This window comes from Acipenser ruthenus, chromosome 23 (assembly GCF_902713425.1).
Source record: "Acipenser ruthenus chromosome 23, fAciRut3.2 maternal haplotype, whole genome shotgun sequence".
In the NCBI taxonomy this organism is placed as follows: Eukaryota; Metazoa; Chordata; class Actinopteri; order Acipenseriformes; family Acipenseridae; genus Acipenser; species Acipenser ruthenus.
This window is the reverse complement of record NC_081211.1, coordinates 26,719,647-26,746,392: the sequence shown is the minus strand read 5'-3', so window position 1 is coordinate 26,746,392 and position 26,746 is coordinate 26,719,647. Positions and strand designations below refer to the sequence as shown.

At 39.3% G+C, this 26,746-nt stretch overlaps 1 protein-coding gene across 4 annotated transcripts; it reads right to left on the bottom strand.

The window, feature by feature from the left end:
• Positions 1 to 8,192: 8,192 nt before the first annotated feature.
• On the bottom strand, positions 8,193 to 25,663 carry LOC117413415 (prolyl 4-hydroxylase subunit alpha-2-like). 4 transcript variants are annotated; one of them, XM_058997041.1, is made up of 16 exons: positions 25,547 to 25,663; positions 19,645 to 19,746; positions 18,025 to 18,121; positions 17,660 to 17,811; positions 17,046 to 17,183; positions 15,930 to 16,169; positions 14,244 to 14,440; positions 13,253 to 13,429; positions 13,037 to 13,107; positions 11,991 to 12,090; positions 11,472 to 11,525; positions 10,696 to 10,755; positions 10,554 to 10,619; positions 9,453 to 9,521; positions 8,977 to 9,073; positions 8,193 to 8,735 (listed from the first exon to the last, which is right to left on the bottom strand). In XM_058997041.1, the coding sequence occupies exons 1-16, from the start codon at positions 25,590 to 25,592 to the stop codon at positions 8,665 to 8,667; spliced, it is 1,737 nt and encodes a 578-aa protein (XP_058853024.1). In that variant the 5' UTR covers positions 25,593 to 25,663; the 3' UTR covers positions 8,193 to 8,664. The 4 variants fall into 4 exon arrangements, with proteins under 4 accessions (XP_058853024.1, XP_058853026.1, XP_058853027.1 ...); XM_058997043.1 differs by lacking the exon at positions 25,547 to 25,663 and adding an exon at positions 20,053 to 20,210; XM_058997044.1 differs by lacking the exon at positions 10,554 to 10,619.
• Positions 25,664 to 26,746: the final 1,083 nt, after the last annotated feature.

Below are 26,746 nucleotides of genomic sequence, written 5' to 3'. Positions count from 1 at the left end.
TGTGCTGTTTTGGTGTCACTCCAAATGGGCCATACTGACAGTACTGGCTATCAAAATTGTTATTACAGGAATTACTATTCTTGTTTGTTTTTTTGCATGTTTCTTTAAAACCTTCTTATTTCTAAATTTTTTAGGTCAATATACCGGTGAAGGAATGCAGACTTCAAGATGCTGAGACATCCTTTCAAGAGAAGCTTTTATTCTTTCTACGTTCACACAGAAGTCTATAAATGCAACTACATTTCCATCTGCTGTACTGTACCTCTGTGATGCACCCTACGACCTTGATACCTCTACATGTTTTCATATGATTATTTCATATTTATTCTGAGTTATAAATTCTGTCTATCTATTTATTTATTTATTTGTTTGATTTTATTGTTCTATTTATTTGTCTAACTTATGGAATTTCATTATAGAACTTATAACTTATTGAATACACACTTTTATAAAACAGTATTTATTTTGGCCAATATTTTCAGAATGTATATACTGCTCTTGTCTATCATCGTTGAGTGGAAAAATAATAAAAAAAACAAAAAAAAACAAAAACCTTTTGAAGTTTGCATTTTCCTTTGAATTGTAACATTTCTTGCCTTTAAAAGTACGCAACAAAAAGTTCAATGATGACATCACAAGTCAGAGTGCAGAGGCAGTCGTCTCTCATTATGACAAACTCAGTTCTTATTAAAATATCGAGATGACAGTGAATTAACTCTTGTTAGCTTCTGTTACGTTTAAAAATACGTGGCTCTCAAAATTTCAAAATGCAAATGGTTCACAGCTTCAGTGAATTCACTGTTAAGGCCACATTGACAGTACATTATACTAGTACTATATTTGACTTTACATGGGCTGCTCGCTAATTCACTGATTTCAGTATTACTTTCAGTCAGGTAGTGTGTTAAAGAGCAATACAAGGCATCATGATGACCTCACATCCATGCGCAGCTCTACTGTTCTTGTATAGGACTGAAGTGTTGTTGTAGGGGTTAGTAATGAGGTAGGAATGGGCACAAACCCAAGCCCCAGACCACACCAAACATGCAGGTGATTCAGGGTTGAATTAAGACGGCTATAGCATTAGATGGTTGTCTTACTTGGTCAGAGCAGTGAGATGGAAAGCCTTTCTAAGTATTCTCTAATCAGAAGTTGCTCACAGGCCGCTGACATTACAGGATGTGTCTCTATCGGGAGGAATATCCGTCTGCACTTCCTGATAGTGGAGATAAAGCTCTCTACAGCTTTATACAAACAGCTGCTTTTCTGCCCTTTTAAAAAGGGACTTCTGTAGCAGATTCCTATTAAATGTTGAAAAATGACACTTCTTAAAGATATATTTTACAAGTTAATAGTGGAATATTATAGGGTTTTTTTTGTTGTTGTTATTTGTTTGCTTGTACATTTTTGTAACATCCATGAGTAAATTAAAGCAAGTTCTGGTTCTGAAAGGTGTCATGTAAACTTTGAATCAACCCTTGAAGATCAATCCTCAGCCTTCTAAACTGGGTGCTGTTTAAAAGACTTGTGCACTTTCCATGAGTGTCGAACGAGGGCAGAGCACTAGCAGGTCTTGATCTACCGATGCTATCGCGGTCTAATTAACTGACTGCATGCGCTAAGAAAATGTTTGAAGTTTGTTTTCTCCTTTCTTGTCTGACCTTGGTATAGAAAGCTCCAATATAAAAGGACCGTTTTAGTGTACCTTTTTATGCAAGTATGATTGGTAACGAAACTTAATGTGTTTCTATGTGTCTAAATATACTTTCAGAAAGAAAATACCACAGATTATTTGCTGATAAACACATCGACATTCTTGCAAGACTTATTGGTGTGTAGCAGATTGTTCCACTGCTCTAGAATCCTAGTGAAAAAGAGCAATTAGGTACATCTACTATTACATTGTTCTAGAGCTCAATATCTTACTTTAGATTAAAGAAACAACAAAAATAAGATCAGACGTAACCAACAAAGATGTTAAGCTATTCTAGGTCTTTGATGTGGTTCCTGTAGCAGCCATGCCTTCATGACAGTGAGCATGACTTTTTACACACGCACACGAATATGCAAAACTGCATTATTGCTATCAAGTCACATTTACAGGTCCACTGATTTCCATCTTGTAAAAGTTCAAAATGACCCTTTGCGCTTTGATGTTTAGCTCCATATACCGTAGCTGACACCTGTCCTTCCTCACACCAGATTACATTTGGATATCATTTATTATACCACCCAAATTCCAAACTTCTCTAAAATACAACATAAACCATGTTGGTAAAAATATGCATTTTGGGAGTTAAAGACTAAATTAAAGAAATTAAATGAATCACCAGTGTAGGAATATACAGGCACCAAAGTCCTGCCAAACAAAGCAAACCAATGGGCAGTGGCCAACAAAGAATGAATTTTCTATCTTATCTAAATAAGTTGATCTGGACAGAACCAGGTTGCATTGACTTGAACTAGAACTGTCACAGAGTGATCAACATTTCAACCAATCAAAGCTTTGTATTTCTGTTCTACATGTGATGTCACTGGTCTTTTTGTGCAGCTAAAATGTGTGAATGGATCTTTATGAGGCAATAACTCCATGAACTGAAAACTATGGCACATGGTTTAATTCCTCCATCACACCCTAGATCTCTAGATGATATTTATTATGCTGACATACTGTATTTATAATCCTACACTATACCATCTCTTATCAAATGGGAATAATTCCATTTACTCCAATGCAGGGTAATTCCTGCCTGTGGTGTTCATGGAAGACCTTTCTGGTTTGGGCTCCCCCTAAAAGTCTTCTGCAGAGGTGAGAAGTGACGCAGGCTTTATAAACAGACACCATCAAGATTCCATTAGAATGAATGGCTACTCCCCACATCCTCCCCTCAACCCCCCCCCCCCCCCTCACCACCCTCTGATTCTAAACTGATTCAGACTTCTGTAAACTCTACTTTGAGAGAGATAAAGCTGTGTGCCTATACTGATCATTTTTTAAAGCCAGTTATTTATGTGTTTAGCTTTTTTGTGACCCATATAGTCTTAAACATATTGGGATTATATAAAACGGAAATAATTTACATATTTAAGAAGGTTGTTATCAAGCAAGCCTATGTTGGAAACATAAGCTTTCTAGACGTTTCTTTTAAATGTATACTGAACCCTTTCCAGAGCTGTAGTGTGGCACTCATACCCCTATGGCAAATCTAAAATGAAATACATCAAGAAAGACATAAGTCTTTGAAAATGTTAGGTTGTATTTCTTGATTTTTATTTCACTGTTGCATGTTTATTGGAACATAGCCAATGGCAGGCCTGCTGTGAGCACATTTTGTTCATTACCACACAATGTAAATACAGAACAGGCCTACTCATTTAACCCATTTCAATCCACTTCTGAAAAGCCACACCGCCGTCTCAATTCTTGACCTCTTTCTCTGATCCATTTGTTAGAAACTGTAATCAGAAATGAGAGGCACATACTGTATATAAAACCCAAATCCAGATCCACACAGAAGCATATATTTTACATGACAACAAGATGTGGGTGTGTTTTATTAAAAGCCTGTTGCTGCAGTTACTTATCTCACATTGCGGAGGCCTGTATAAAATTGACACTGCGTTTTAGAATTCAGAATCAGAATTTCCATCATCTCATAATGAGCATTCCTAGTATTCTCATAATGAGCATTCCTAGTATTCATAGAAGTGCTCGACTTACCCCATTTACATATGAAAGAGAGAGAGATAAGGGTTGAAAGGTATTCTGAAATATGTTTCAATCATTTAAACCTTTTGTGTATCTCCTCAAAAAGAAGTCATTAAATAGATAGATATACAGATATTTGTATTTGAATCTAGAAGTACCTAAATGCAGAACAAAACCAAATCATGCTTACCTTCTTGGGCTGAACTGCAGTACCAATGTCTGGAAACACTGTAGCCCCTCCAGCCTCCACAACACTCATCTTAAACAGACACTTTGGTTTCAAATTGGAATCGATATATAGAAGATACACTAACACCAGACTGTATTTATACATAGTAACACATTCTTTACCTCTCAAAAAGTATAACACAATTATAAGAAACTAAAACTAAATGGAGTACCAGCTAATGCATGGTGATAAATTAAAATTCCACTTCATGAAGCTGTAAGAGTTCAACAAACGCCATAAAGTTAAAGGATAACATTGCTGTGCTTATATAGTTTAGGAAGGTAGCTATCCTGCTTCCATTGATCTTGTAGTCGACGTAATTCACATGAATCTAAAGGTTTTCAAACACAAAATCATTATTATTGCTGTGACACCAGTATCGACAGTATGAACGTGTACACCAGTATCGACAGTATGAACGTGTACACCAGTATCGACAGTATGAACGTGTACACCAGTATCGACAGTATGAACGTGTACACCAGTATCGACAGTATGAACGTGTACACCATTTTAGGTATTTAGACACTTACTCTTTGGAAATCATAATGCGGTTCACACTGGCCTTCAACACCATAATTAGCTATCTGAGTTAAGACAAACACAGATCAATAATGCAATACAATACAGTACAATATAATACAGTATAGTGGACATCACTTATGTAATGCAAACATTGCGAAGTGCTCTGCAGCACTAGAGAGTTGTACATATGGTTTAAATCACAAAACTTGAACTTGTGAGTTGTTTGATATTCGTAAAATGTTTCTAGACTGTTTTATTCATACCTCTAAAACACTCAATAGTGCTGAGCTACTAAAAGAAGCGAGATAAATACAATGACAAACGTTTCGACTGGCAGTCTATAGATGGATAACCAAAGCAACCCTTTATTTTATCCGATCAATAAGAACAGTGAAGTAATAACCCTAGAGTTCATTTGAAGATGGGGCCATGCTGTGAAAGCGGCTGATGCACTATCAGTGAGGCATACCTTGAGTGTTTCTGTAGATTCCATCGTTAAGCCTGAAACATCAGCTGTTCTTTGACTGACTCGAGAAACAACAGGGTCATCTTGTAATTCGTGAGTAATTCAGGATTTTTTTTTTTTTTACACATTAATAGCACAGAAAATCATCTTAGTAGACATCATGACTTGCTTATTATTACTATACCACAAGATGCTCTATATGACTTTACTGCAGGCATGTTTTTTAGTGAATGGTGGACTATTTCAACACTAAAATCCACTAAATCAGGCATCGGCAGTCTGCAAAGTGCAGTCATTTCATAAAAAGAACAACTGTAAATCCCATATTGTTTTATTGGTTTGAATGATTACCGGATTGTATATATATATTGATATATATATATATATATATAGACACACACAGTTGTAGTGAAAACTTTACATACCTCAATGGAAATGTATAATTTCTAGAAATTTCTCGAAAACAAAGAATTTTAGGAAAAATCTTTTGTGGGTGAGGAATTTTTTTAATTTTATTTCTTTATTATTATTATGCAATGTACTGCTTGACTTGAAAAGGAACCCAGCAAAATAATATCTTATTATTTACGATTGCTTAGTGACAAAAACAGTAGGTGCCAATTTCTGAAGCTTTTGTTGATAATTTGCAGTCCAATTTGGCTGTTCTTGGTAGCAGAACTGACACATTGGACAGCACGCTATCAATAAAATCATTTCCTGGCATATTTTCAGTTTAATTTATGTCTGCCAAACAAAATACTCAGCATCATATTCAATACCTTTATCTTTTTTTTCTGTGGAGATCTACAAACAGTTCAAGTGGTTGCAAATCTGCAAAATGTACAAATTTGGAATTCCCGGTACATTTGATATCAAACTAATACACAATAAAATGAACCATTACCCAGAACTCAGCTCATGCGTGCTGGGAGATCATGCTGAGCAGCAGAACTGAAGAAATCAGGACCTGGATCTTCATCTTTAAAGTCTAGAGAAAGCCAACAATGAACATGCTCAGGGATCCATACTCCAAGTTCAATTAAAAAACAACTACTCTACACACTTAAAGCCGTAGCCATACTCGAGAAAGGGTTGAAATCTCTACATGCAATGTACCTGATGTAAAGAAAAAACAAATGAAGCCTAAGGGACAGCATCATTCCAATACAAACCGCTCTCTACCAATCGCGTGCAACGGACGAAGCTGTTATGCAAATGATCCTGCTGCAACAAGCTGTGTAAACTGAATCATTACCCAGAGCTCATCACTAGGTGTATCAGCACAGCTCATCTGAAAACAAAGCAGCTAAACTACAGCGAGTTCCACTGATTAAACTAATGAGTGGTTATGAATCCAAATGGCAACAAAGAAAGAAAACATGAACTCTGAAGGGGCAGCAAACGTCACGCAATAAAAACACAACTGAGAAAAGTTTAGATTAGGAACACTTAACAGAAAGGTAACTGACAGTGTTTGTCATGTTGAACACCAGGACAAAACTATCAAATATTATTGTGTGTGTAGAACCTTATCATAATTAATAAATAATTAGCATTATTAATTACAGGAGACAAACTGCACTTTAAGTTCAATAGAATGATTGTGTATTTACTCTAAAGCAGTGTACATTACAAACAGGGAATGTACTACATTTTAAAAGTTCTGCGGACATATACAAGGAAGCAAATAAATGAATTTGATAAAAAGTATATTAGCAGTAGCTGTTAGGGTTTGGGAAACGTAATTGGTCTGCGTGGCATGTGATCCACAGAACATGCTCACCAGAAACCTAAGGTATGTTTTGCCTGAAAAGTGTTATAGGCCTGAAGGAACATTTTTCATGTTGTTCAGAGCGTTTATCATAATTGAAAAGTTTAATAGCACACAAATTATTATGGTAAACTGTTTGGAAAGATCCCAACTTTCTTACCAGTTTAATCGTGTTGGAATACCGCACTGCATTTAGAAGTCAGGTGAATGATTCACTCACGTTCAGTTAAAGTAATGAAACAAGAAGCCACATGTAACAAAATGGCAGTGCTGACTCCAAGCAGTTCTTTCCCATGCTTTCAGTATCCTTTTATTCACTTTACTTTTACTATGCTACATTTTCTTTAAAATCTAAAACAGGGCAACCAACAGGACAACAGGTATTAGAGTATAATTATAGAGAGTGTAATTATAGATGGACAGCATCCTAAAATATTAAACCACGCCACTGTTCCCATAACATAAGGGTTTTATTTCACAGTATTCACACTGTTACTGCACTGTTAATGACAGATTCAGCACCAGCTGTGTCAGTGAAGCAATCTGTAATATAAAGAGTGTAATCAGACAGTTCTCAGACAAATCAACAGAACCAACAGATTTTACAGTCTGGCTTGTTCATATTAGGGATTAACGTTGATATAAGAGTACATTGAGGCTTGATGACTCTCTGCCTGCGTTTGCTATGGTTCAGGGGGTTTTCTCTGCTCGCTCCTCCATTTATTTATGTGACAAAAACAACCTTTAGAGTGTGGGTAGGGGCGCATTGGCTGTATCATAATATCTGCTTGCTAATATTCAAAATACTGCATGTGGTTTTAAATCTGAATTACATACAGCATATATTTAGCATGTGGTAGATTATACATCTGTGGGTATTTGTGTAATTGTGGGAGAAACTTCTAATTTCCTCTGTGATCTGTCCATGTGCATTCGCTGCACAAATTAACATTCTTATTGAACTTGATTCAAATGAATACACTGTTTATTTTGCTGTTTGCAACAAGATATATAAACACTGCATTGAAGAACCAGCTTTAACAAATCAGTCCCAAGTCTTCAAATGAGATATACTGGATGTGCAACAGCATGGTTTCTTTCTTCTCAAAGTACACTTACCAATCATTCTAGCATCTTTTCAATGTAATGCCTCAGTGAAGACACTCCTATCTGGATCTTCACTTGCTGTCTGCTTGGAAATGTTCCTTAAAACCACAAAGCCTGTTTTAAGTATTTCACATTTGCAGTTTAAATAAAAATAATAATAATAATTTAAAAAAATAAATAAAACACGATTTCCTGCAGCCTAATACTGGGCTGTATAATCAATCTTTTTTAAAGTGGATCCATACACTGTGAACCAAGCATGACATTTTGGTATTTCAAGATATACTGTAGGAAATATGCAACCGGAACCCTTAGCATTGTTTAGTTTTGTAACAGGTTAGAAACACACACAGACACACACCTCACATTTGAATTGGATCAAAGGTATGGTAAATCATTGACATTTTATTTCTTTAATCTTACTGAAGGCACATAACAAATAGTACAGTATAATTTATTTAAATAAACAATCCCTCCCATTACTTCCAAGAAAAGAGACACTTACTAAAATGTATTTTAAGGAGGAACGGAATTTAACAATTTATTGAACATCTATGATTTATTTATCAATAGGACAGTAAAAACTTTGGCTTGATAAAAAAAAAGTCATAAACTTTAGATGGTAAAAAGGGCAAAATTATCTGTACTATCGCATTTCACAACCACAGTACACTGTAGACAAGAGTCTATGAACAGAAGAAGTGTGACAAGGTTTAGTGTTTGACGTTTCTTTCTGTAAAGGTGTGTGTGTGTGTCACTGTCAAGGAGCCTGGTGGTCACAGAGTGAACTATTGTAAATGAAAAAGGATTTTCAGGGGGGGAACCAAGAGGGCATCAGCAGCGAGAACAGGAGCTCTTCAGTCGACTTCTGTCAGGCCACATGGTCTCCGGAACTCCTGCCCTCTTTCATGAAGCCATTTGTTTGAAACTGTGAACACAAAAAAAAAAAAAAAACACATACAAGATATCTCAAACTTTATTCACAGAACCACATGCTTTTTTTTACATACATAACTGCAAAATTGCTTTATAGCCACATGTGTCATGTTTGCAAACATGATCCTGCTATGGGATAACAGTTTGTTTTCTGTTTTTTTACATTCGCTGCACAGTGAAAGATCTGTTCTCTTCACCTTAGAAATAGTTTATGCACGGCATCGATTACTTACCCCATTTACTCCCTACTAATACTGGACAGGCTGCATGTTTGGTCCTGTAATCGCCTTCCCCACTTCTGAAAAGGTTGTACCAAAACACAGCAGTGCCCTATCAGAGAAGAGCAAGCAACTCATTACGAAGCGGGACCGACTGCAACACAAACCAATCTGCAGGCAGCTCCCTTAATTAGAAGAGTCCTGCCACAGTATCTTCAGAGCCTGGAAGGGCTTCAGAAAGGATTCTGTGGGATAGGTTTTATAGAGCAGGCACATTTCTGTCATAACACATACAGTTTGTACGTGTGGTGAACCCATTACTCTTTATGAGTGTGTTGGCATGTCACTCTTCTTAATAATTTCCACAGAGCTTATTCCGAGATACACTCTCAGATTCAATGCAGCCGTTTAAGTTTGCGATTAACTTAACAAATGAATAAAAGGGGCTTAAAATGCACATTAAACTGTTTCTGTGTTTTCCTGATACTTGCCTTTCTGGGTCTGACTACAGCTCCAAAATCTGTGAACACCGTCGCCCCTCCAGCTTCCACATCACTCATCTGTACAGAGAGAGAATCATACAGGGTGCAGCATGGAAGTGTCATGTCTTAACAAGTGTCATTGTAAATTAGACGTAATAATTCAAATATACACAAAGGGATGCAAGCTATTCTGTTTCCCAGTAATTCTTACGAGTGCACATCCTGTGTATAATGCACATGACTGACCAGCCTTGGGTTACACCCCTTGTAACTAACCTATCAAAAGCATAGTCTGCCATATACAATTACACCTTGGTATGCGCAAAGCAACTCACAAGATTTGGAAAAGGGTGCCTGTTCTGTATGTTCAAATTACAGTCTATATACAATCACAAAAAAGTAAAACTAGTGCAAAAGAACAAAAAAAAGTTTTTGACTTACAAACACTTAAAAACTCTTTTGCACAAGACAGCCAAGTGTGCATGCAGCAAAAATACATTCAGCAATAATAACTGCTGACAGAAGAGCTGATTAAAATCAGTAGCAAACCAATTCAAGAGTGTTCATATCCCTTTTTGATACCATCGTTTGCTATTTAAAATGTATCCTTAAAATGTGGTGTGAAATCTGTGATACAAATCATTACTGTATATAAAATGATACTAGTGTATATCCTTTAAACATTATTCTCTTTTTCTCCTGTTTTAACACTTTACAGTTTGCAGGATATGTAAACTAATGATAGGCAGGGCATTGATTCCAAAAGCCTTACAACAAAAAAAAAGCGCTTCCTCAAAACATTGACTGTGATGTCAAGCAATACAGGGATGGTAATAAGACTCCTATTGCATAGCAGTCTCACCCATTCCAGGTTTTACTATGAGCCTGATTAGCCACAGTGCACAGGTAGCAAGCTCTGGTGCGTCTTATTAAACTCCTAGTAAAATGAGGAATGGATCAAACAGCTATGCAATGAGAGTCTTATTTCCATCCCAGTCTACTGTTCTCCAGCTCTGCAGTCTGGCTACAGAATATGGCAGCTGGCACCTCCCAGTGAACAAAATGCAAACAGCACCGGGCAGTCAATGTCCTAGCCTAAAGCATACTTACATAATTTAAAAAAGTAGCCACACGATTTCCTGTGCCTAAGGATTTGAAAGCCTCAGGTTCATCTCTCTATGAAAACAGAATTGGAGGAGAGTAAATTGACAGAAAGTTAGAGTGCCGACACGGGGCACACGCTGGTACTTACGTAGTTCAGATAGGTTGCTAGCCTATTCCCATCCGTCTTGAGAGTGCTGTCGAAAGGGCGCTGCAACAGATTTGCACAGCTTTAACTCACTCAGTAGGAGCCCCAGCAAGGCTATGAGCTTGGTCTCATAGCAGGAAAAAATAAAGAAGCCCTAACAATCTGAACGACGTTGGATGAATTGATCTTGGTGGAATGTGTATACTGTATGTCATTGTGCTAGTGGAGAGGACTTGCACAAGCGGAAACAGTGCTGTCAATTTACCTGATCAGAACAGAGGTGGATCTGAAAGTTGCCTGTGTACGATCATTAAAACACGGCCCTTTCTGCAGTACTGGGACCACATGCAAGAATTATTTCAATAACAGGATGTTTGATCTGTCATGACCATGTGGTCTCAAATACTCCTGGGGATACAGACAGAGAATTCTGATCAACTCTCAAAGTACCCAAACGGTCCAAATTTGTATTCATTTATGTATTTAAATTTGCACTGCAGTCTTGTGATGAACATAGATATTGGAATCACAATAAAGTATCAAATTGCATAATGGGTAAAAAAAAAGTTCCTGTTTGGCGTGTTCTCCAGGGCAAAGGTTGAAAACCACTGATTTACAACAGTCTGATCATGAGAGATTCCTCAGCAGGAAACCTGACGCACAGGAAGCACAAACACGTTTCCACCTGTGTCATTCAAAAATAAATGAATACAACCCTTTATCTCGGAGGGGAGAAAACCACAGTGGCTCTTAAGATCCATGTACGGAAGGATACTTACTCTTGAGAAATCATAATGTGGTTCATACTGTCCTCCAACGCCATAGTTAGCCACCTGTTTGAAAAGATTACAGACAACGAGTGTAACTTACAGACCCAGCATTTACGCGGCATTAAGGGGAGGGCACACTTGGTCAGTCGATACCCAAAAGACAAAAATCGTGATTCACTAAACTAAAATAAAAAATAGAGCCTTCCGCTTGTGGTAGATAATGGTGAGACCATTGCAGCATGTAGTGCATCTTAAAAACATTAAAACAAAAGATTAGAACCATTTTAGTTAATCCGGGTAGTGGTTTGACTCACATGTAGGAGGCCTATGGCATGATTTTCCGCTCACTGTCATAGCACAACAATTTTGACGTCAGACATCAGAGGAATTCCTCAAAGCACTTGCACGTACTTTCTGCAGGTCGGTCATCGCTAGAAGAGCCAGCGTGGGGAGATTGTGGACTTGTAACCCAAGCAAAGCCAAAACAGGAGCTCAGTTCATCTTTAAAAAGATTTCTTATCAAAGTACCTGAAGCAGTTCAGCTGTTTCCACGGTCAAGCCTGTTATATCTTCTATTCTCTGATTCACACGGGCAACAACAGGGTCATCTTCTGCTGCCAGCCAGGTACTGCAACAGAAAGAGAAAAGCCACGTTTCACACCACATGAGAGAATGACAAACCTCCTGTTTGTTCTGGAGGAGTAAGGTACAGGGCCTCTACATGTTTGTTTGTTATTTTGTATAGTGTGCTGTTCTTGCGTGTTTTCTCTACCTACACATTATTTTAATTAATGGTGGGGGCGGGGGCGGGGGTCATAATTTCTCCCATTTTCTAAAGCCTGCCTTCCTAGAATATACATTAAACTCAGGCATTGTGCTATCTTACTTTGGGATCTGACCTACTTCCATTTTTCTCATCTTTCTATTTGAATGATCTCACTCAGCTCACAGCTAGAATTGCTTAGTCAGTTCTTGTTTTCACTATAGCTTACTAAGAACGCCCCTCCCCCCCCCCCCCCCTTTCGTTTGGTAAAACCACATAAAAAAAGCCCCAGCACGATAAGATGCTGGATTACAAACTCATATTGATTTAAGGGAATTGGCAGGCACTATAGCCCAACATTTGCAATGTACAAATGAAGTAATACATAAAGATTGTATTTAAAAATAAATAAATAAATAAATAAATACAATTACAAAAAATCACAAATAAAGAACATGAAATAAGGTCCTAGTGAGTTATGGTTAGACCAGGGGTGTCCAGTCACGATCCCGGAGGACCAATCCACTCCAGGGTTTGCAGATACAATGAGACAGTTAACTAGTGCAGGGTCTGGATGTCGGTTTAATTGGTTCAATTAAACAATTTAGAACAAGAATGGAACAAAGACCAGGACTGGAAGGGCCACCTTTGGCCACCCCAGGGTTAGACTGTCATTATAATCCAAAACCTGCAGGTCTAATACACAAAGCAAGACAAACGTTTCAGTTCCCCTGTGGATTAAAGCACCCCTACAGAACTGCGATGCCTCACACACAACCCTGCACCAGATCTGCCACTTTGAAAATCTTACCTTTTGGATACTCTGTAATTGGCTACTGTAAGAACACCTGACTTTGGATCCCGTACAGTTGCTCGCGCCAGCTGTGTCAAAAACAAATGTAAAAATTATTTGAATGTGTGAGGTGAGGAAGCATGTTAAATGTTGCACTATTCACTGGACTCCCCAGGTATTGCACGCACACACACAAGCACACACACGCACACACAGAGCTGCTGCTCCTCTTACCTGAGGTTTAGATATTTCCTTGATCCTCTCGATCTCTGTGTCTGACAGTGCGTCCAGGTATCGCACGATGCGCGGGCTGTCCCACTCGTCCTCTTCCTTCATAGGAGCGAGGAGCAGCCTGGGGTTCCTGTTCCCATTGTGATACCTGCAGAACAGCTTCTTCTGCCTCTCTGTAGTCTGCAAAACAAAGGATTGCATGCGCTTGCTGTCTGCTAGTTACACGCGGGATGAATCAGAAAGTCTTTTCAGGCATATAACTACAGGTTGATCCTCGTAGACATACGACACAAAGCTGACAAGTTTATAGATACACTGCCATCTGCTGGTACTGTAGCAGAGTAAACAAAACAAACAAAAATTCTTATTTCTGTTTATTATTATACATTCCAGTTTCTCAGCACTGCTCCAGACAGGTTCTTTTTTTTGTCACACTATTGTTAGGTTTGTCTTTTTTTTTTGTTTGTTGTTAGACTTGTGGATGTCATTAGAGAAAGTTGAGCCTCTGTGTTGTGGGTCTTGTTGTCCACACGTACCTCGTTACAATGCCAGGACAGTGGGCTCTGTGTACCCGAACCATTTGGGACCGTTTCTACTAAAAATCTGTAGTCTATTTTTTTTATGTATTTCATCAAAATAACCCTTTGATAAGGGACTCCCGAGTGGAGTGCAGGATGCTCCCTATAGCCTGGAGGTCGCCGGTTCGAGTCCAGGCTATTCTATTGCCGACTGTAGCTGGGAGCTCCCAGGGGGCGGCACACAATTGGCCGAGCGCCGCCCAGGGTGGGGGTGGGGGGGTGCTTAGGTTGGCCAGGGTGTCCTCGGCTCACCGCGCACCAGCGACCCCTGTAGTCTGGCTGGGCGCCTGCGGGCTTGCCTGTAAGCTGCCCAGAGCTGCGTTGTCCTCCGACGCTGTGGCTCTGATCACGGTCGCTCACGGTTCAGATAGGACTATCAGGTTTGGATTAGCTAGTCGTCAGTACTCTTCATTTACCATTTTCACTCCCTCTCCTCTGCAGAGTGCTTCATAGATATCTCTATCAGGCAGGTAGCCGACAGGCCTCTCGTAGGTTCTGAACTCTATAGGTGCCTCTGTGACAGGGGGCTGCTCAGTGTTACTCTCCCTCATCTCCTTTCCCAGCAGCCTCTCAAAATAACGCAGGTTTGCTCCTCCTCTCTGATGAGTCGGTTCTGACGAGAGATCAGGAGAGGTTTCGTTTCGGTTACATGTACATTAAAAACATGCATGCAAGGGGTTGCCGAGTGGCGCATCCAGTAAAGGCGCTCCGCGTGGCGTGCCCTATAGCCTGGATATCACAGGTTAGAATCAAGGATATGTCATTGCCGACCGTAACCGGGAGTTCCCAGGGGGCGGCGCACAATTGGCCGAGCGCCACCCAGGTAGGTAGGGCTGAGGGCAGCAGGGCAATCCACGGTTCATCGCGCACCAGCGACCCCTGTGGCTGATAGGTCGCCTGCGGGTCTGCAGTGGAGCCATTCAGATCTGTGTTGTCCTCCGGCAATATAGGTCTGATGGCTTCGCTGTGGATCCGCAGTGTGAAAAAAGATGGCTTGGCAGGAACACATTTCGGAGGACGTGTGTGTCAGCCGCCGTTTCCCAAGTCGCCGGGGGGTGAACCGGGATTAATAATAACACAATTGTGGAGAAAAATGGGATAAAAATCATTGGCTACAACTAAATTAAAAAAAAAAGAAAACAAAAACATGCATGCAGACCTTATAATGCAAACGTATTCTCAAATATATATCTTTAACATTCACACATGTAGAAATCTAAACCCACAACCCATACCTATACCTTCACCCACTCCTCGTAGAATGTTTGAAGCGGAAAAATCCTACAAGTAACTCTGCCCTCCAGTGGTAATTTAAGAAAACAACGTCTCCCTTTGCTTAAGCCAGTAATGAACCATTCTGGCTCAGGAGATCCATTTTCAGTCCTGGTCTTTATTCCAAGCAGGTCCTAAATTAGTTAAGAGAACCTGCTGGGGGTTTCTGCAACAAAAAAACAGACTGGAACAGATCTCAAGAGTCAGAATTGTGCACCACTAGCTTAAGCTCTGAGAAATCCCCACTCTTCTAAACACAAAGGGCAGTGGATTCCCTATCTGTTACTAACAGCATATTTGCTTTGTTCTTTTTAATGAGGGTATGCAGCTCCCAACTGCACAGCATTTTAAAAGAACAATTATTGCATCAACACATGAGCCTGGGTTTTTATAAAATGAGAACTTCACAGTTTAATCAATGCAAATAACACTGCAGAAAATGTTCAATGAACGCCCAAATTTACTAGTTAACTGTAACACTGCTAGCATTGTCCACTGGCCCAATTCGAAGCATGCTTTGTTGAACAAAGCCTGGAACCAATTGTACGACTAATTTTTGTTATCCAAAGCAGTGAGGATTTTTGTACTTGTTGCAAGCTTTCTTGTGGGTGCAGGATCTACAAAGGGAACTCATCCCTTTGCAAAAAAACACCAGCAGCAGGCTTGTCTGGAAGACCAGTTAAAGATGTACTGCCTTCACATGCGCTACCACGTTTACCACGGTCACTCTTGTACATAGTCTGCCTGCACCCCCTTACCCTGGACACCCTAGACATGCTACAATACCCTGCAACCTGAAGAAAAGGTGTAAAAGGAGCATGGAATATTACCGACTGCAAGCAGGCGCCTTGTGAGTTGAATGGCTCGATGCAGGTCACCCATCTGGTAAACCGAGTAGCTGAGATAGTCAAGGACATCAGGCTTGGAAACGACAGCTTCCTCTCCTTCATCGAGCTGCTTCAGGGCCTGCTGCATCCACAGCACGGTGTGGTAGTAATCATGGTCATTGTAGGCCGTCTTCCCCATGTCGTAACAGTCATCCACACTCAGGAGGGCGTTGAACGTCACGCCTGAGCAGAGAGCATCAGTACCAACAGAGATGGAAATCAGACTCCTGCTGCATAGCAGCTTCACCCACTCCAGGTTTTAATACAAGCTTGATTAGTGCATTAGGGATCAAGCTCAGGTGCGTCTTATTAAACTCAGAGTAAAGCCAGGAGTGGAGCAAACTGCTGTGCAATGGGAGTTATTTCCATCTCTGGTATGAAGCTAGTCTTCTACAGTTCAGGAAGGCTGTAGTTGCCGATCACATTGAATATTCTGTGCTGCCAAAAATAAGACAGACTGTTGCCTTGGCAGCAGTCACACTAGCTATGTCTGGGCACTGTCTGCCAAGGGCCGCTGTCTAAAGCACTACAGTCACTCACTATGCAAACCTAATCTGATTAGGGCTATGCCACAGGGCTTGTCTGTCCACAACAATTTACTGCTGTGCATTTCAAACTATAAAGCGTGCCAAACTTTCACAACTGAAAGCCTTCTCTTTTTTTTTGTACTTCATTTGTTTTTAAAACGAATCCTTCAAATGTGGAAACAAAGGACAGGCAAGCAGCCACTGGCACTGCAGCTAAAACAATAAAAGGTGAAAAAACATTTATTTGTAAGACTTAACAGCAATACTACTGGCTCATCTTCTATTAAGCAACGGAATCTGCAATAGCTTTGGTGAGTGTGAGACATTCATACATGCAACATGCATCTATAATGAAAGCACTGTTCATTTTTTTTTCCAAGCTTCGTTTAACTGGTCTGCTTTGCATAATGCAAGCAATTTTCATTGGCGTAAATGTCAATTTGCCATTGCACTGTGCACCTTGCTGAAGCGTGCAGGATTGAAGTCAGCGTGGAGGGGACCGCAGGTACTGTAGCTCAGGTGCTCTTTTTACCTGGCAGCCTGCCTTTGGAGATGCTTTCAGAGTCCAGCTTATAGGTGTCCTGCAGACGCATCAGAGCTTTAGCTGCTCCTTTCTCATCCTCCTCGTCTGGGAAGAACTGGCGCTGCACAGACATATTAGAAATGAAACCTGGGAGGAGAGAATATAAGAATAAAGAAACATATGTATATATTGGTTACTCTGTCTGTGGACCCGTTTAATAAACAGCTTCCCCAAGGTGAAAGACTTACAACAGCGCTTCCCCTTGTGTTTTATAAGCACAAACCACCAGTGCTGTGCAGGACCACTCAAAGATGTCAAACAGATGTTTTAGCGGCTTAGAAAAATGACCGCTGTTCTTTGATCAGTCTTTACCACATTGCCAATTAGGATATGGCAGGGGTGTGGGGGGGGGGGGGGGGGTAATATGCATTAAACTACATAATGATATAGAAAGTATAAAGTATATTTTTTAATTTTCCATACATGACTTGCCAGCAAATAAATAAGGAAGTCAAGGCAATATGAACTTCAATGTTTTGCACAAATCCTGTCAGCACAGCAGTGCGAATGGAAGTAGAATTGAAAGTATTAAGGGTTTCTGAGAAGCTGAGTTTCATTCATACTGTCAGCAGGGTCTTGCAGGACAAGGCTCTCCAGCTCCGCCCACTCGGTGTTCAAGCGCTTCACTAGCTTGTAGGCATTCACAGGATGGGACAGATAGCCCTCGGGATCAGCAGTCGCGGTGTGGGTCAGATCATCCAATTTGGAGGCCCAACTGAAAAAAATACCATGAAATAAAATGAGAAAAAAAACTAACTTTGGGTTTACTCCTCCCCACCCCCCTTTTTTTCAAAGCCCAGGACACAGTGAAGCAGAGCATGTGTGGACAGTCCAGTTGAAATATACTGGGTGATCTACAAAAGGTGACATTAGCTAGTTCAGGGTTAGCTCCAACGGGGTCTGATAAACCAGTCGCTGAAATCTCTACCTTTTAATCTGAACCAATCTGGATTCCTCTTTCCGGATGTATTCCTTTAGGGACTGCACAAGCTCTTTTTCTGTGAAAATCAAGTCTGTCATCTGACCTAAAAAGAACGGGGAAAATAATACAGAAAAAGAATCAACGCCTAGTATTGTGTTTCATTGCTGGCGTGTCAGACTTCAAACTAAATCAGTTAGGTTACAGGCTTGGCTGACAACTGGTCATACGCTATGTGACAACAATTATGTGACAAATTAGCCGACGTGATTTTTCTAAGCATTAAATAAACCGATAGGAAATTCATCCACTACTTTCCACTTCATAGGTTGCATGTTGTAGGTTCTTTATTTAAAAAAAAATTATAAATACAGGAGGTCTGGAAAAGACAGTGGGGGAAAATATCTTTCTATGTCATCTCAGTATTTTTAGCTGCCCTTTGCTACAGGCTTTTTCTGTACTGTTTTTATAACCCAGGGGAAAAAAATTCCACCACACACTTTACTGTCTGAACGCATTTATTTTAGAAGATATCTTATAACCAGAAGAGAAGAGGAATCTTAGACATCTCCACTAAAAACAGTTAGTTCAGCTGAAGAACAGGCAGACAAACCTTTACACTACAATACTTCTTGCACAGTTTAACACCAGCCAAACAAGTCTCCTAAATGTTTTGTTCTCCTCTTATCCAGCTGCACAGCGGTCCAAAGCCAACTGCCTCATTTCAGACACGCTGGATTATCTGTCCAGAATGAAAACAAATGTCCATTTCTATCCAGAGCCTGACACAGCTGGATTCAAGTAGAAGGGGTTCAGAAAACATGTTTGTTTCAGAAACAACACTTAAACTACCACTACTATTAGTATTGCTATCACTGTTGTTCATATCAAAATATATTGTTTCCTCTTTTAAATTAAGAAATCATGTGGCTACAAAGAGTTGCTTGTTTTCCATCAGGTAATAAATGTCATCGGCTTAAACTAATAAAACTAGAGCCAATCTCTTCAACTTAACAGTGGATAACTCTCTAACAAGTCATAACAAATCTGCTCCTGCCGAGCTATGTTTGATCAAACTGTATAAGAAACTTCAAATCTGGAAGCTTTTCACATTTTTTTGTTTGCAATATTCACAGATCAGTTGAACTAAGGCCAATTAATGTGCTCCCTTGAAGAATGTTTTTTCCAGTTTCTCCCACTAAATGGGAGGAAAGTAAATAAAATATCTGTGCTTGTTTGCTCAAGGTCTGCTTAAATATTATTTCAGTACAACATGAGGCATATTCATATTATAGCCATCCAAGAAAACGTCTTTAATTTGTTTGTTGATTCTAAGCTCTAAAGGAGCACATTTGAATTCAGTTCTGGGGTGTTATAATCAATGACAATAATATAAAACATGTCTGGGGTTTCACACCGCTATAAACCCTGCAATCTTTCGAGCTCCAGGTTCATGAAAAACCTCACTTTAACATTCTTAAACAATGGGCTCCATTTATCCTGTATACAAAACACACTTGTGCACGTGTAGGTTTAACCTTGAACCTCTTGAAAAATAACGTGCTGTGTTCTGCTGAACAGCTTAAGAAGTTACACATTTATTCGCTGAATCGGTTTTTAAAAGCTTACCTATTGAGGTGAAGATTTCGGCCTCAGCGCACCTACTGCACCAACTCTGAATGAGGAGGAGAGACAACAACCAGAACTTCATCATCTTCACACTGACGCAGCCTAGAGAACGTAGAAATACACAGGGCCTGTTACTTATCTGTGGTATGCTGGTGCTGGGCTCTGTTCCAGTTAGGACATGGTTCTTCAGTCCATGGTCAGTTCCCAGTAGTGGTAGGGAGGGTAACAGTTTTATCCCCAGCTGTCGATAGTGACCCTAGTTACGATAAACAGCCTGTGCAGTAGGTTGCACTGCACTAGCATTTTATAACAAACATAAAACACCCTTTCTTTCATTAGAAAAAACGGATTTCATGCATGCAGTAGTAAAAAGTCAACAAACTCATTTTCTACTTTAAGCTTCTATACCTTTTAAAAAAGAATCAACCGTGCTAGAAACTATTGCTGCTCACAGGATCATGCTGGATACTGTGAAGTGTGCAAGTAGAGCTGGATGGAAAATGCGAATCCCTGATTCTTTGCTATTCCAAAGCAGAAACAATGGAAAAGCATGACAGGCTGGCAGACGCACAACAGTTCTCTTCAAACTCTCCACTGCTGCACCTGTTTTAAAAGCCAACTCCAAATCTATCCAAGAGTCTTCTTTATATTGCTTTCACTATCTTTGTTCGAACTTGAAGTCATTTGATTTCAGCTGCAGATACAAATTCCAAAGTTGGGTGTGAATACAGCAGTAGCTTGGAGCTACACTGCTGCTTGCCTTCGCCTGGTTAAGTTTAATCATTTAGAATAAATCTCTACTGAACGCCTGTTAAGAAAAAAGGTTCATGGACACTTCTTACTGCACCCCTTCTGTCATTCCTTTAAGTAATAATGAAAAAAAACATGATTGACGTGTGATGCGCTAAATGTACTTTATACACTAGGTTCCCTTTATACTAACCCTATTTGCAGCTTTTGGGAGTATGTGCATTTAAAAAATACAGGTCCTACATTTTAAGTCAGGTCTCTCTGCTTTAGTTTTACAAAAGGTGCTGTATGATAATTGATTAATTGAAGTTTATTTGATGAAAAATATCATCCAATAAACTGTCTGTGTTTTGCCTGAAAAACTTCTGTCTCCACGGAAACAACTGTGTGTGCCTCTAACAAACACAGACTTTCATTCCAAAAGTTTTGTTGCCAAGAACGGCTTACTGTTTCCTTTCCTCACCAAATCTGTTTTTTATAATCAGAGGAGGCCTGATTTTAGTGTTAACTGGACATTAACTTGGTGGTAAAACAAGCGGAAACTGAACTCATCTTGGCCAAAAGATTGTGTGAGGGGAATAAAACCATAGCCAAGTAGAAAAACATGTCCACTGCTTTTGTCAACAGTTTCAAACTAAAACAGTTAATGTCTGATGGCATCATTTTCCATTAGCTGATTGTCAAATAATGTGGCTCTATAAACGATAGTGTGGTTTGACCTGGGATGAAATAAAAACTGGTCGTAGCACTGTAGATTCATTCACAGACTACAGAGATACCAAGAGTACATTTAATACAAGCTGATACACATACCCACTGTATACAAGCAGCCTTACATCAAACCGATACATCTGAACTGCTCAAAATAAACATGCTGCTTCCTGGCATGGATTTACACAAGGTACATGCTACAGGAAGTGAAAACATATGGAGTTACACATGCAGCTCAAAGTGAAAGCATTATTATTATTAATATTATATTATTATTATTATTATTATTATTATTATTATTATTATTATTATTATACTTATTATTGACATACCTTCCCTTAAATTATAGGCTGGTACTGTAAACAGCATATATAAATTTCATTTTTGACTCCCAGCGCCACACACATGGATTAAAATGGTCATCTGTGCATCAAGTAGGTTTGGTGTTGATCCACCCAATACCACATTACCACATGTATAAATAATACTTAAAGCAGCACAGGAAGGATTTTCTAACATTGCCTAACTTTAGTATAGGTGTCTGCCTATCTGACGAACAGTAAGACACAGAAGTTGTTTGTATTTTGCTGCTTTTACGTTTGCAGTGGACCTGGGAAAGGGCACCTAAACCTTCATATATTCCTGCCAAATGCAAAAGAATAATTATAATTAAAACACACATCCCTTATTACAAACACACATGCTGCTTTAAAAGAATTACTAGGCTTCTTTCCATTGTATGTGAACCGAACTCAGCAGACCATCCTGCAAGATATTTCAAGGACTTAGCCTTCTGCCCAAGGGGTGTTTGAGTTTGAACGAAAGCAAGCCAAATGTTGAGCCAATTCCTTCCTGTAAATAACACTAGGAAACATGTTGCACAGTGATAGTGTGATTATAGTGACTTCTATGCAGTGGATCAATAATCTAAGAAGCAGAAACGTTCTACTTTTTCTACCATATTCCTCTTTGCCAAAAGTTTAAAACACGTTGAATCTGTGAGCTCTGAGGCCTGCAAGACAAAGATCACATTATCCTTTTTTGGCAAGCGTACAGCCCAGGATGAAGGAATGTGCAGATTCTGTCTGGTCAGAGTGGAAATGAATAACAAGTGGGTAAACAGAACCCCCCCCCCCACACACACACACACACACACACACTAATGAACAATCTTTTAACTCTTCTCTTTCACAAGGCCATAGCATGAATAGCTGTCCCTTGGTCACACATGTTTGAAACATCCTGATACTGTGTGCACTCTGTATATTTGAAGTTAAAGCCTTGGTAACTGCAGTCCGCAGTGGTCTACGTTTTATATTTACTTTGGGTTTATACTTTCACCTAACTTGTTTGACTGGAACTTCAAAATCATCAGTGCTTTAGCTTACGGGCTTGAAACGTACACTTGAATCCATCACTATGGGGCATTCCATTACAAGTGGTCCACCATTCAGAAATATTAAAATAATCGGATGAAATAAAATGTTTTTTCTTCAACTGCATACGGCATTTCTGCAGAATCAGTGTATTGATGCATCTCCGGCTGGCTTTGTGTGTCAGAGAATGAACCCAAATGTTTCCAGTTCAGTGATGATGTGTGCCGCAGGTTGGTTCATGTATGGAGGCTTTGACAATGCGTTCTGCACAAGGAGTCAGAACACAGGCCTGATAGATAACAGCTATCAAATCTTGCCTGCTGTTGAGGTGCAGAAACAGCTGTGAACTGTTCACAGCACACTGCTTGATTACCTTTCAATCCTTGCTTCATTTACAACCACACCAGATGGCCAAGTAAATAATGACAAGGACCTTGAAATGAGAAAAGGGTACAGTGTAGTTTGTCAAGTGTAAACTACAATTACTGTGAGAGCAAACGTAAAAAAACGGAATGTAAGGTAACCAAATTAGTGCTGGGACAAATGTTCAAAAATACAAACACTTCTTAAAATGAATTAGGTTGGAAAAAGGACCATGTCTCTGTAAAGAAATCTAAACTAACTTTTAGAAAAACAAAAAGAAGATTAATGCATTCAATGTGAATCAACTGAAGGCACTAAAAAAAAGACTTGTCATGACGTCTGTCATTGAATTCATGAGGTTTCTTTAGGTATTTCTAAATGCATCGCTATTGAGTTTAGTTACAGACTAAAATACAGTAAATAATAGACATTCTGCAGTGCTCCTCTCTTTTCTGTAATAGTTCATTTGATGTGGTTTACTTTATTTTACTTATTTCCTAGCTATGTCAAAATGAAAGAATATTCAAATTAAATTAAATCCCAGCACATCACATTCCTGTTCTATATTTGAACTGCATTTCTTTCCCCAGCATGACTAATGCATTTTACAGCGGATGCATAAACCACAAATCATGTTTGTATATAGAATTCTTGAGCCACGGCTGCTCATTTAAGACTCTGAAACAAGCTGAACATCCCTGATATCTGCATCTGTGTTGTGTATCTGTCTCCAAGTTTCTGGAAACTTCATCTTTGGAGGGGAAGAGATGTTGCAGCTCATAAGAACACAAGCCTGCCAGAAACTTTGCTTGTTGCTGGGCGCTAGGTTTTCATCTGAAAATGAATCTTTGTCATTAATTAAAACAGCTTTCTCGCAAAAGTGATGTCATCAAGAATGGCCCTACGGGCACGTCTCTGTGAGGCTCGCAATGGGCTTCTGATCAGATTCCACATTAGTCATCTTAATGATTCATCTACTGTAGAGAGTAACACAGGATCAATCATGTTTTTTTTCCCCCTGGCTAAAAGAAATGTAATCCTTTTCTATTTGTTATGGCATTCATTGTGATTCATTAAGTGAGAACCAACCCTTACCATACTGTATGCCTGTTCTGTTTTGATTGAATACCGTGACATCTGTATCAGAGGGCAGTATATAATCTGGTATACTTCTGAAAACCTTTGATTGCTAAATCTTGTGCCCAGCCGTGCCATGAGTCAGAATACTGACCTCACCACTTAGCCTAGCCTACATCTCTGGCTTTTAATTACAATTACCTGGCAGCATTAATACAGTATACACTATGTTTAAAATGGCTTATTCAAAATGATGACTTGTAATGAAATATAGGAAGATCTTGCAGTGGTGCTGGGAGACTAAACCACAACCTCAGATGGTGGTATACCGTCCCAGCTAAACTTGAACGTACAGGTTTGTAATAGAGCTACATTCAATTCATGTCATTACTCACAAGAGGAGGACAGCTTCAAAGATCACACCACTTTGTTTCAAGGAATTCAGATTCCACAAGAATTAAATGTCTTCAATGAACATGAAAAAAAAAAAAACATCAAAAGAAGACAGATTGCCACCATCTACCGATCCTTGGTCCTTAAACAGCTCTTAAATATGGCCGGTGTGAACGCTTGCCACACATTCCGCAGTTCCAAAGACAATGCAATGCTGAAGCAGCCATGCATCCGATTTCAACCTGCAAGTTGTAAATTCAGGGCACTGCTTAAGATCAATTTTGCAAGGAATTTTTTTCACAGTTAAATTCCCCCCCAAAAAACGCCAAAACGAGGCAGGAGCTACTGCAGTCAACGCTGGCAATGACCCTAGGCACGGTGTTAACCACAGAACAAACAGATGGTACTTTACCTACAATTGCAAAGCTGTAACTTTGCCATGGATTCTTAAGGCGATACATTTTAAGTATCACTCTGTGATAAACGTTGCATGCTAATATAATACAGTAAGAATCCCCGCTACTGAAAACATATACGAACTACACAGAGCACATGATAGTAAGAATGCTTCTAAAGACTATTAAAGACCACTGTCAATACCCCAGACGTAAAGACTGCACAATGTCCCATTCGCAGAGGAACCCACATCCCAATCCCAACTAAAAGAACACTAACCCTTCAGTATTTCTACAGTACATCTACACTGAGAACCATGTTCAATGCACAGATGTAGAAGCGATCGCCAACATAAGAGCTCCAGAAAGTTCGACAATGAAAAACACTTTCACTGACAGCAGCACTTACAACCCTATGTGAACTTACACATCATGAACCAAGGACCGCATCTGTATACAGTACTAATAGAACAACAAGTAGTATTCGCATTTAATCTCTAAATGAATACATTCGGTGAACTCCACACATGTTTTGTAAGATACAAGTGCATTTCCATTTATGAATCTCTTTAAAAAAAAAAAAAGAAAACAAACTGAAAAGCTAAAGGCTTGGCTGAATGCGATTTACATATCGTGCATTAAACGTATTTAATAATAACGGTGTTTATAATAACGACAATATGTTTTAAGTTACTTTATGAAAACACATGGGATATGCTAGTTTTCTACTGAATCGGTTATGATTTGTGTGCACATCAAATGCAAACCCGGTCACTATGCAAGTCCTAAACAGGTTCCATCTCAAACCGGGATAGGTGAGGTTAAAATAGAGCTTACCCTCTCTTTCCAGTGAACGGTCCTGGCAGCTGGAACTTTCTCGCATCCTCTGGTAATTTCGGCTGTTGCACTGATTTCTCTGCTACTCGCCACGTAGGGAAATACCTCCCCCTAACGTAACCCACAACTTCTGCCAAATGTAATGCCTTGATGAGACGCGCATTAGGATTTTGGGGTGTATGTTTTAACACAAGACTCAACTGACTGACCAGCGCTCGGCCCGAGGCTGGGAAGAGACAGTGGTGTCTTTTTTTGTGTTTTGTTGTTGTTCTGTTAGGGTTTAGATGTTCACTCTTAACTTCTATTAAACACCCCCTTCGTTCACGATTTTATAATGACATTTTGTTTTTGAATTTTAAAACAGTTTGTGTGAACTCCAGAGTTCAAAAAGTTACCCTGACACAATTTTAAAAACAAACAAACATTGATATAAAATAGATACTGAAGGGGATCATTGCCTGCCCTGAAGACATACTCGTATTACTTTGAAATGATTCGGACCTTTCTAATAAGCTTGTAGTGAACTTCCGCTGGATCCATGGCGTTTACACCTTTTTAAATGTGTGCCTGGGTTATTCTAAGTGTTTTTACACGAAAGTATTCATATATATATATATATATATATATATATATATATATATATATATATATATATATATGAATACTTTATATATTACATAAATAAATATTACATAAATATATTACATGATGACCATTTGCCCACATAGGAAAAACTGTCCCACTGAATTAAATCCACGGTATGGATTTTCAGACAAAAGTCTTACACGTTCCAACGTTTACCATTACGATATATACGGTAACAGAAGGGTGACTCTCTGAATGCTCAGACGCATGCTGATCATCACGTTTACAGTTTTTAACACCAGATTGGAAGTTTTAGAACTCCCAAATCTATAAATATATTGGTCTGGAAACTCAGACAAGAGCCATGTGTTGCTAAAGTAAGGAGCCGCCTATATTCTCATTTTAAAGAGACAGACTCCAGTACAAGCATCATAATAGCGCTGTTGTGTTTCTTCATTGTAGTCTGCCCAGTTTACTACTGCAGTATTTCATTTGTTTCTTATGAATGAAAATATAAATGTAGAAAATAGCAGTGCAACACACTACCACTATTGGTTAACATCAAAATGAGCTCCCCTGTGAAAATTTGCTACCAGAAAAAAATCAAAACCAGTA